General features: G+C 38.2%; 1 protein-coding gene across 5 annotated transcripts in view; it reads right to left on the reverse strand.

The window, feature by feature from the left end:
• The window catches only part of VPS45 (vacuolar protein sorting 45 homolog), a 67,067-nt gene that overhangs the window by 24,265 nt on the left and 30,450 nt on the right, over window positions 1–12,352 (reverse strand). For 3 of the 5 annotated variants that reach the window (XM_033860216.2, XM_073808234.1, XM_033860209.2), the window contains exon 14: window positions 1,143–1,274. The exons of 1 other annotated variant lie outside the window; for it this stretch is intronic. In XM_033860216.2, coding sequence (XP_033716107.1) covers window positions 1,143–1,274 — 132 coding nt within the window. Of the gene's footprint in view, window positions 1–1,142; window positions 1,275–8,727; window positions 12,155–12,352 lie in introns of those variants that run through there. One more of the 5 variants, XM_073808251.1, reaches the window with a different exon arrangement.

Raw genomic sequence — 12,352 nt, forward strand, 5'->3', positions numbered from 1 at the left:
TGCCTAAATTCATAAAAACAGTAAGATGGAAATATTCAAATCCAGCCAATCTTACCTTTCAATTAATATTTGTTTAATGAATGAATGATTATATATTTAAGACTATAAGATGTTTTTATCATAGACTACAAAATGCAGGTTATAAAACAGAATGTACAATGAGGCAAATAATAATAAAAAGTGAAAAAGTACACAAACACCTCTAATGTCTCCCTGTGTATCTATGTATACATGGCTCAGTGTGGATCTCTCAGGGTCCCCAATCATTAAATTCAATTATCTGTCTTTCCTACTCTTAGTTTCCAAATTAATCTTCCTAAAATACTATGACCTTCTTGTAATTTTATTGCTTAAAACTTTCAATGATTCCTCATTTTCTACACAAGGAAGTAGAAAAAAATTCCTCAGCATGGAATTCAAGACCTTCTACAATTATGGCATTCAATCAACCTTTTCACTTATTACACACATTCCAGCTAATTGACTACTTGCTGTTCTTTTTCTATGTATGTCGCCTATAGTTTTCTGTAACTTGTTCATGTGGTTAAATCTGCCTAGAATGTACTCTCCCTCCATATGTCCATTTTTTATCCAAGGCTCAGGTTATACACTATCTTCTCCATGAAACATTTGCTAGTTTCTCTTAGCCACTCTGAGAATCATGGCTCTTTTACGTCTCTCTCCAGACACTTATTTTCTTATTTTTTATGTTCTATCTTTCCTAATAGACAATCACTTACTTGAGGCAGGATATTTATCTTCTTCATCTTTGTATTCTTCTTACTAAATATTTACTGAATGAACGTACTTAATCAACAAGACAGAAAAACTCACAGAATTCAATAGCATTATGTTTGGGTATCTTTAAAATGCCAGTCTGTTCCTTGAACATAAGAAACAAAACTGTTAACAGTGAAGATTGGTCATTACTCTCCAGGTCTTTGACTGAATTAAGTGATTTATGAACTTAATAGAGTATACATCCTTCATCTCACACAAACTCTAAATTATTCTATGAACTGATGCATTTTGGTCTACAGCAGTTTGGTCAGCACTGACCTTACTTTTCCTACATAAAGGGAATTTAAGCCTACCTCTCTGGGAAAGGGGAAAGAGTTATAGGACTGAATGTTCTCCCTTACCTTTTCGTGTTATGCACAGTGGTTCCCCCCAGGACAATCCTCACTCCAGGAGTGGTACGGTTCAGGTTATAAACTGTTAGAGCCTCTTCATAGGTGGCTCCTCCAATTATAAACACAATGATATCCTGAGGTCTACAATAATGAAGGAAGTTAATATCATAGGATAAGGGGGAAAAAAGGCAAAATTTGCTGTTACTATCATATACACAGTTTTAATTTCTGAATCTTTCTTTTTTGGTAAAGGAAGCAGAATTAAAGCAGAATAGAATAAAAGGTTTAAAAAAAGTTTTAATTATCTGAAATTGGCAGGAAACAGAGCAGGAAATGCTGAATAGTGATTTGCTTTCTGTTTATGAGCGGATGTCATAATTTCTGTGCTGTGGATTTCAGAATAGCACAATAGTGTTTGCTGGAACCAAATGTAGGAATATTCTTTTATATTCAAGAGGCTGAAGAGTACTTCACTGTGATATGGTATCAATATAGCAGTAATTTATGCTTGTACTACACATCTCCTTTCACGTATAAGCCCTTCGTCAAATACTTAGTACAGTGTCATTACAATGGCTTCTGTCCAAGGACCTCAAAGTATTTTGGAAAGTACTGGTATATTTGGATGTCCCCATAACACGGGAACAAGAAACATTTAGTATTTTGAGTGCAAAAAAAGAATGGGATACATAAATTAATGGCGCTTCTAGAAATCCACCTCTTCTTAAAATCTTTGTTCCTCAATCCTTTGATAAACCAAGAAAAAGAAACCATGGAAACAAAAAACCAGTGGGTGTAGTTTTGACACTGGACATGCTGACGCATCAGCTCAGTCACTAGCCTCATTTAGGTTGCACTGCATAGTTTTACGGTGCTTCAATCTTTATGAAAATAGCTTTATAACAAAAGTGAGTGGTCCTCCTATTAGATCCTTCTGAAGATATGAACAAGAAGGAGATCACATTATTTTCAAAACTGTTAAAGTCTGCCTTGTTTTTCTTTTCTCATGCCACCAAGAGAAGATAAAATTACTTAATCTTAGTAGGCAAATAATTTTGTTAAATCACTTACCGGCCATTATTTAAAATGACATCAAGCAAAGCAACCATTTTGGAGGTTATAGCACAAAACTAAATAAAAATATCTTTAGTCAAAGGATGTACATGCTTATGTATAAATCATGGAAAGAAACCCAACAACCAACCCTACATTTCCTTTCTGTTTGTCTCTCTGTCTCTTTCTAAAACACCTTGAAGGAATCACTAACTGAGAGAGTATTTGTTCTTCTGGGACTTCATGAAAACAGAATCAGATGTTGTGGCTATTTAAAAATGTTCTGGTGCAGCCACTATGGAAAACAGAATGGAGGTTCCTCAAAAAACTAAAAATAGAGTTGCCATATGATACAGCAACCCCACTCCTGGGCATATATCCAGACAAAACTATAATTCAAAAAGATACATGCACCCCTATGTTCACGGCAGCATTATTCACAATAGCCAAGACATGGAAACAACCTAAATGTCCACTGACAGATGAATGGATAAAGAAGATGTGGTACATGTATACAATGGAATACTATTCAGCCATAAAAATGAATGAACTAATGCCACTTGCAGCAACATGGATGGACCTAGAGATTATCACTTACTAAGTGAAGTAAGTCAGAAAGAGAAAGACAAATACCATATGATATCACTTATATGTGGAATCTAAAATATGACACAAATGAACTTATCTATGAAATAGAAACAGACTCACAGACACAGAGAACAGACTTGTGGTTGCCAAGGGGGGGATGGGGGATGGGGGAGGGATGGACTGGGAAGTTGGGATTAGTAGATGCAAACTATTACATATAGAATGGATAAACAACCAGGTGCACAAGGAACTATGTTCAGTATCCTGTGATAAACCATAATGGAAAAGAATGTATATATTTGTATAACTGAATCACTTTGCTGTACAGCAGAAATTAACACAACATTGAAAATCAACTATACTTCAACAAAAAAAAAACTTAAAAAAATAAATGTAAGAATGTTCAGATAATCTCTGAATTGCAGAGATACCCAACAAAGGCTCCCAATAATGAAGGGGTGATTATTTTGCAATTGATCTAGCAGAGTCAATTATGACATTTCTATGTGAACTTGGGACTTAAAATCATGCCTTTGAAATGCTACATTTTAAGACAAGGTAAGCTTCATTTGAATCTACCCACCTGAAACAATGTATTTAGCATCATGACGCTTTAAGTGTTCCATAGTGTTATATTTTCTACAATCATTTTTTGTTACTTTAAAATATACTGTTTTGGGGAACTCCCTGGCAGTCTGGGGGGTGGGACTCTGTGCCTCCACTGCAGGGGGCCCTGGTTCCATCCCTGGTCACAGAACTAAGATCTTGAAAGCCACGCGGCATGGCCAAAACAAAAAAAAAAAAAAAAAAAAATTATAAAGTAAAATATCTGTTTTTGACTAGATAAATGTTTGCACATGGTAGAATATAAAAAAAGGGCATATTGTAAAAAAAAGTAAGTTTCCTTCTCACCTCAGTCCTCTTGCACCCCAGTTTCTCTCTAGAGGCAAACACTATTACTCATCTCTTATGAATATCCTTTCAGAGAGACTATCTATGTGTATATACATATATTTACAAATTTACATATTCATATTATAAGATACATGCATATGTATGTATATATTTAATATATATATTATATACAGTCTATAAACTGCATTTTATATATAATTGTGTGGACATACTGTGCATTTTAAATTTTGGTAGGTATCTCCAAGGTGTTCTACAGATGTCATTCTATGAGCAATTCAGGAAAGTGCCTATTTTTCCACATCCTGTCAGTACTGTGTATTATCAAGGCTTTTGGTCCTTTTAAACTAAGTTGATCACTTGCTCCTCCTCAATACTTTCTTCACTTGGTTTCCAGGACATCACATTCTTTTGGTTTTCTTCTTACTTCATTAGTTGACATTTTTCAGTGTCTCTTCATGGTCTCATCTCATCTCCCTGATCTCTTTATTTCTTTTCTTTTCTTTTTTTTGGCTGTGTGGGGTCTTAGTTGCGGCACACAGGATCTTTCGTTGTGGCACACTGGCCCTTTGTTGTGGTGTGCAGGCTTCTCTCTAGTTGCAGCGCACGGGATTCTCTCTAGTTGTGGCATGCGGGTTTTCTCTCCCTAGTTGTGGTGCGAGGGCTCCAGAGCGTGGGATCTGTAGTTCGTGGCGCGTGAGCTCAGTAGTTGTGGCATGTGGGCTTAGTTGCCCCACGGCGTGTGGGATCTTAGTTCCCTGACCAGGGATCAAACCCACGTCCACTGCATTGGAAGGCAGATTCTTTACCACTGGACTACCAGAGAAGTCCCTCACTGAACCTCTTAATGGTAGAGTGTCCAGAACCCATTCACCGGTCCTCCTTTCTTCTTGATCTACACTTACTCCCTATATCTGTGTAATGTAGTAGCTACTAGCCACATATGGCTATTTAAATTTAAATTAATTAAAATAAAATAAAAAATTCAGTTCCTCAGTGGAACTAGCCATATTTCAAGTGCTCAATAGTCACATGTAGCTAGTAGCTACCTTATTAGATAGCATGGATATAGTACATTTCCATCATTGTAGAAAGTTCTATTGAACTGCACTTCCCTAGATGATCTCAACCAGTTTTGTGGTTTTTAAATACATTTATCTGCTGATGACTCCCAAATCTCTATCTCCAGCCCAGACTGCTCTTCTAAATGCTAGACTTAAGCATCTGTCTAATCGACATTTCTACTTGGCTGTTTAGTTTATTTCTGAATTCGGCATGTCCAAATCCCTAATCCTCTCCCCCAGGCTTGTTCCACATATAGCTCTCCCCATCTTAGTGGATGGCCAACCTATCTTTTCACTTGCTTAGGACAAAACTTTGGAGCCATCCTAACTTCTCCTTTATGGCTGCAGATATAGCGAGAGGAAGAGAGGGAGAATCTTGAATCTTATAGGCCATGGGGGGATCACCGAAGGGTTTTAACAGGTGACCATGATCAAACTTGCTTTTCTGAAGGAAAATTTTGGCAGCTATGTGAGAATGAATTGGGAGCTGCTGGTGGGAAAACCTGGAGAACAAAAGTCTACTGTAAGACTTTTGGGAAGATGTGATAAAAGTTGGAACTAAAGAAATACCAGAAGTGGAGGGGAAGGACTGGATATAGAAGACACAAAAAATGTAGACTCTTCATTCAGTAGTTGGTCAATGATTAAATGTGAAGGATGAGGATAAAGGAAGAATCTGTGATAACTTCAAGTATTCTGGTTTTGGTGACTAGGTATAGTGGTTTAAGTTTGAGAACAAAGAAAGCAAGACTGACTGAATTAAGACAAAAACATGCTGTTTTTGAGATACCTGTGGAACATCCCAATGGAGATGTCCACCAGACATCTGGACATTGAGACCTGATGATGTCCCTGAATACAGGTGGCAGCTGAAGCCGTGGGAATAGATGAGTTCTACCTAGGGGGATCATGTAGAATGAGAAGAGAACCAAAAGACAGAGTTTGGGAGGATTCTTTAACATCTACAGGATAAGCAAGAACAGTAGCTAGCAAAGGCAATTGAGAAGGAAACTGTCAGAAAGGTAGGAGGAGAACCAGAGGGAGAGGCCAAGGGACAAGTGAGTTTGAAGAACAGAATGGTTAAGTGTTAAATGCAGTAGTGAGGTAAATAAGTGAGGATTGAAAGAGACCACTGTGCACATTCCTGCAATGTGATTTCGCAAGAAGAGTTTCAGTGTATTAGAGTGGAGCAAGAAGCCAGGGTACATGGATTGAAGAGGTGAGAAGTGAAGATAGCGACTTTATCCAAGAAGCTTGACTGAAGAGAAGACAGGTTAGAGGAGAATCCAGGCTCAAGGGCTTTAAATACATTACTTAACAGGAGAAACTTCAGTATGCGTGTAGTCTGTGGAAAAGTAATTAGAGGAAGACAAGCTGAAAATACAGAAGAAGGAAGGAGGGAGAGGGAGAAGAAGGGGGAGAGAAAGAGAGAGAGGAGAGAAAGTGGAAATAATTACAGAAAGTGCAAGTAATTACAGAGAAAGGCTTCCTTCAATGATGGTAGGAGTCTAAAATGAGTGTTGGCAGAGAGGTTAGTTCTGAATTGGAAAAGAGGATGTATTTCCTTTAGAATGAAGGAAGGAGATTAGGTAGATATATGTAACTAAGTTTATAAACATGGGGGCTAGACACTGAGGGAGCTAATGTCTGACAGACTCAATTTTTTCCACTGTGAAGTAGGAAACACTGGTGTGGGTCAGGTGACTTAGACATTATGGAAAACATTCTAAACTGATGTAGTGAATGAGACAAAGAGAGAGAACTACTAAGTTTGACTGAGTATCCCTGAAGGCCCAAGTGAAGTGAGAAACAGTGAATTTGTAGTGGCCCTAATCTATAATTTGTATGATTTCCTCTAGTAGCACAGAAAAGAGTTATGAGCCTTAAGCCTAAATTATTAATCCAATATTAATCTGGTGCTTTAGGCTGCAGGGAAAGAGGTTCTTTATAAACTTATAGGAAAGCATTACCACTGTTCACGAATGACTAAAATTTTCTATACTATCAAGGTTTTTTTCCTTCAAGTATTTGCCTCCAGTTACTGGCCAGCTTTTTCTTGCTGAAAAAGGCCATTTGCTTAGGACGAGTTGTATAATTGTGATAGCAATAGTTTTCTACCAAGTATGATAAACTCTCAATTATTTGGGGACTGAATATTCAGGCAAAATACAGGTTCTTGTCTTTTTCTACATCTGGTATGTGTTGTTTCAATTCTTACTAATATTTCTACAGAAGGGGAAGGGGAATATGAACATCTAAAACTCAAGTTCAGCTCTTGTCAGGATCTTTAGGGGTATATTTCATAAGAAAGAGATCAAATAAACTACAATTGGTTGTAATTTTAAAAACTGGTATGAGTTCCTGTAACTTTTACCATAGTATTACCCTCAAGAATATACACTAAATTTCTAAGGATATATATTTTTAAATCTTCCCACTATATTGGTTCTAGAGGTACGAATGATCTGAGATAATAATGGCTTCTGAAGTGCAGTGCCAACTGGTTTAATAGTCATTAAAGAATGAGTTCTTTGGGAAAAAAAATTCCAGTGTTATAAGAACGTGCCATCAAGGAGACTGAGGACTCTACCAACAGTCTGGTCTGTGTTGTAACTATCTAGGGTCAGCCTAGGTGGAAAACAGGAGGAAAAAAAAAAGGCTGTTACAGTATTCAGAAACAATAAAATCCTCAAACCTGAAATGAGTTTTTTTTTTTGCCAGAAAATGAGTATTTTTTTACAGTAACGTTCCATAAGCAGTGCTCTTGATGTTGAGGGACAAATCTAGCTTGAGACCCTTTATGCAGCTTATCTTGAGTAAATACTCATGAATTACACAGAATACTCCATTAAGAAGAAGGGAAGCAGGTTTCTCCCTTACAGGGGTACAGTGACTGATGAGAAGAATTAGACAGTAACACTTTTGTTTTGAGCTCTTGATCTGGTAAGTCAATTTAAAAAGCAGCTAAGGGACTTCTCTCTGGTCCAGTGGTAAAGAATCCGCCTTCCAATGCAGGGGACGCGGGTTTGACCCCTGGTCAGGGAACTAAGACCCCGCATGCCACAGGGCAACTAAGCCCATGCGCCACAACTACTGAGCTTGCACGCCTCAACGAGAGAGCCCACGTGCCGCAACTAAGACCCAATGCAGCCAAAAATAAATAAAATAAAATAAATAATAAATAAATCTTAAAAAAAAAAGAAAAGCAGCTGGGTGGAGTAGTAAGGATCACCCTGGAAAATGATGTCGCTTTTCCATAGCTGCCCTCTGCCTATCACCTGTCTCTAGAGTATATATCTTTCTTATGGAAAAGAAAGGCAAGAACTGGGAAGGAATAAATTCAAGCAGGTTTCTAACATAGCCAGAGAACACTATTCTTTAGTCTGATAATTTCAGGGTGCCAGAGTATTTTCATATTGATGGAGAGGGAAGAAGATGCCACGGGTGGTAACTGTGGGTGTAGGTTATATCAGTGTAACGACAAAACTTACATGTAGGGATAGGCTCTTAGAGCTTGACTCAGTTGTGTACCTAACAAAGATGACTATGTCACATTTGGTTATGAAAACATTAATAAATGTTTTCCTGAGCCTCCTACTACTTAGTCAGGCTGGCTTAAGGAGGAACACTGGTGAAAAAAAAAATTAAAAAAACATCCCTGACATTTTTCCTTTTAATTCGTTCCCCTGGTGAATTTTAAAAGTAGATGTTCTGATGAGGCCAACAGTAAAACATACAGTAAATCATTTTTATATGATGGTTGAAGCTAAGTGGAATACACAAGTTCAATTCTTTGTACACATCTTCCTGTGCTCTGTAATTCACCATAGCAACCAAAAGCATTAATTAATGCAGATAGCAAACATTAGAAAACACCAGTCTGTTCATGCTGTTATGTGTGTATATATATATATATATATATATATATATACACACACACACACACACACACACACACACACACACATATACATACAAGGACACCTTGAGAACCCAACCAATTTATATCCTATTGTATTAGAAAAATAAAAAAATTTTCACACACAGTGTTTCTGGAAATCATTACTTTAATCGTTAATCATTCAGTTAAGCAGAAAAACAAACTTTTAAGAGGCAGTATTTTATCTACTTTGTGGACTGTTACACTTATGGCTAAAATTCAAATTTTTGAAGCTAGTACTTACAGGTAGTAAAGATCATATGAGCATTGACTGTAGGAAAAAAGGCCAATGAGAAAGGACTGCTGCTTTCATAGAAACAAAAACAACAAGATTCTACTAAATTTGTATAAATGTGAAAGAGTACTTCCTTTTTGAATTGACTAATTCTGGAATGCATGACCAGATAGCTCTCTTTTCTCACCAAATGTTTAAGTTGCTTGTTTTTATCAGGGGTAAGAAGCAATTCTGGAGCAAGAAAAAAAAAAACTCTAGCCTGATAAATAGGATATGTGGGAGTCCCATCTGCCGAGAAAGAGCAAACCCAATTTGTGGATATAGCTATACTGCCAAACAGGTTAACCACTAACTTAAAGCTAAGGGCTAAAACATCCCTACAACTGTTCCTGGTTTTGCAAAGTTGTGTTCTTGCCAGATCTCCTTTGCTATCTTCTAATATGACAATAACAAAAAAATGAAGAAGTTCTATCATGATGAGACTTAAGTTAGCCATAAAGATGACTAAAATCAATGACTCTTTTAAATGTGATAACCCAGTGTGAAGACGGTGCCTAGAGCTGAGGGTGGGTCTAAGTGAATACAGAGCCAAAATACTGTACAGGCAAACTGCGAAAGTCGAAATTGTCTGGTAACATCAACCAAATTTACTCTCTAGTTTACATTTCCCAACTGTAAATCTTGTCGTATCAACTACTACAGATGCCTACATAAGAAATCTGACAATATCTATTGAACATCTATATGCAAAGCACTGTGTTAAATATTGTGAAAAACCCAAATATTAATAAAACATAGTTCTTACTTCAAGATTACAATACTTAATACAATACCTAGTGGGAAGGATAGATATGTATACAACTAACCACTGTCTCAGTATCCAGAGGCAACCATTATTAACAATTTCTTTCTTCTTTCTGTTAAACAGGGCCAGGAGGTGGCATAGGTATCCCCTGTGCCCCCTACTATGGTTTCATAACCATTTCTCTGCCTTCTTCAAAATTTCCACTATCTTAGAAGCTTATGATATAGTTGCACTGTTTTCTCCTGACCTCCTTTCCTGGTCACTTTCTTATTCCCTGAAGACTTCAGCTCTGGTTTACTGTCCTCCTTTTCGTTCCTGCTCCTTTCAAGATTTTCAGTGACTTTAACACCAACATGGATTACTCATCTCACATCCTGGTCTCCTCACCCACACTGATTCGTTCTTTCATCCCTCACAGCCACCAATATCCATGATTATAACATAAACTTTTGCATTACAAGTATCCACAATATGAAATCTTGAATTGAAGACCTCTTTCTCTAATAACCACTCCCTCAACTTTTAATTCACTTATGCTAATGCTGCTACTGTAATATTTCTTTGACCTCATCGATACCTCCAATTCATTCAACAATATTTTTTTCACTATCCAATACCCTCCTTCTTTTTTTGTTTCCTAAAATCCTGGTTGGACCCAGCCATCAGCCTTCTCCTCATTTAATCTAGTGCAGCTAAAAGCTGCTAGAGAAAACCACACAACTAGGTTCATGGGCTGTATTTTAAATTAATGACCACAGAACTCCAGTGGGCACTCAGTCGTGCCTAGAAGTCCTACTACATTTCCCTAGTAAATCTGATTACAAGCCTACAAGATATCAATTTCACAATGTTTTCTCTTTTTATCCTGTATTTTACCTGATAACTTGACGTCATATTTTACTGAGAAAATAGAAGTAATCAAACAAGATGGCCCCATGTTCTCAACATCAAAGCTGTTACAGTGGGGACTTCCCTGGTGGCGCAGTGGTTAAGCATCCGCCTGCCAATGCAGGGGACATGGGTTCGAACCCTGGTCCAGGAAGATCTCACATGCTGCGGAGCAACTAAGCCCGTGCGCCACAACTACCAAGCCTGTGCTCTAGAGCCCATGAGCTACAACTACTGAGCCCATATGCCACAACTACTGAAGCCCATGCGCCTAGAGCCTGTGCTCTGCAACAAGAGAAGCCACCGCAATTGAGAAGCCCGTGCACCACAACAAAGAGTAGCCCCTGCTCGCCGCAACTAGAGAAAGCCCACGCGCAGTAGTGAAGACCCAATGCAGCCAAAAATAAATAAATTAATTAAAAAAAAAAAAGCTGTTACAGTGAAAGAAGTACCTCTGCTCCTATCAAAATCTTCTCTGCTTGTGTTCTAGATCTCCTAAAGACTTCACTTCTGCAAGTCTTGCCCTTTCTCTTCTGCGTTACCTATTTCTCCTTCTTTAGGATAATTCTCATCAAGTTATAAGTATGCTTTAGAATCTCTCATCCCCCTGAGCCTACAATCTCTTCTAGCTACAATCCCATTCTCTAACCCCTTCAAGCAAAACTTCTTAAAAAGTGTTACATACTGTTTGTTATCTCCATTTTGTCTTATCTCTTGTAACCCTCTCTAATTTGGCTTCCAAACTCACTGAACCTGGGGAATAGTCTGATGGATTTTTCACTGTCCTGACCTTTTTTTTTTTTTTTTTTTTTTTGTGGTAGGCGGGCTCTGGACGCGCAGGCTCAGAGGCCATGGCTCACGGGCCCAGCCGCTCCGCGGCATGTGGGATCTTCCCGGACCGGGGCACGAACCCGTGTCCCCTGCATCGGCAGGCGGACTCTCAACCACTGCGCCACCAGGGAAGCCCTGTCCTCACCTTTTTTATGTCTCAGAAGACTGGTCTCAGGTAACCACTCACTCCTTGATATTTATGACACCAAGTTTTTCTGGTTTTCCTCCTATCTTTCTGTCTCTTCTTCAGTCTCCATTGCTGACTCCAATTTTCTATTCAGTGCTTAGTCCTGCGTCCTCTTCTTTTCCCCTAAGTGATCTAGTCTAGTCCCATGGCTTTAAATCACCAAAATCTTGTTGACTCCCAATTTAGCATCGAACATTTCCATTTGATTATCTACCAGGCATCTGCAATTTAACAACAAAACCCTTGATTTCCCCCCAAAACCTGAGAGTTATTCCTGGTTTCTCCCTTACCCTTGTCCCATTACTCTACTCCATTAAATAAGTCTATTGATTCTACCTTCTCTCCTAGGTTCCTTATCCAAAGCACTTTCATTTCTTACCTGGACTATTGCAGCCACCTCCTAAGTAGTCTTTCTGCTTCTAACTTTGTCTTCAATAATCCATTCTCCCCACAAGGTGATCTCTTAATACATAATTCAGTTTATGTCACTTGAATGCTTAAAGCTCTTCAGTGGGTTCCTATGACATTTAAAAATGTTAAAAACCTCTTTACCAGAGCCTGTAAGACCCTATGTGATCCAGCCCTACTTATCTTCTCAACTTCTTATTTTCTTACTTGTTATGGTCCAACCACACTGGACTTCTTTCTGTTCCATGAACTTGCCAAGTTCTCTTTCTTCAAGGACTTTGTTCTGGTGTTCCCTCTATTTGTGTTGC

This window comes from Tursiops truncatus, chromosome 1 (genome assembly GCF_011762595.2).
Source record: "Tursiops truncatus isolate mTurTru1 chromosome 1, mTurTru1.mat.Y, whole genome shotgun sequence".
NCBI classification, from domain to species: Eukaryota; Metazoa; Chordata; class Mammalia; order Artiodactyla; family Delphinidae; genus Tursiops; species Tursiops truncatus.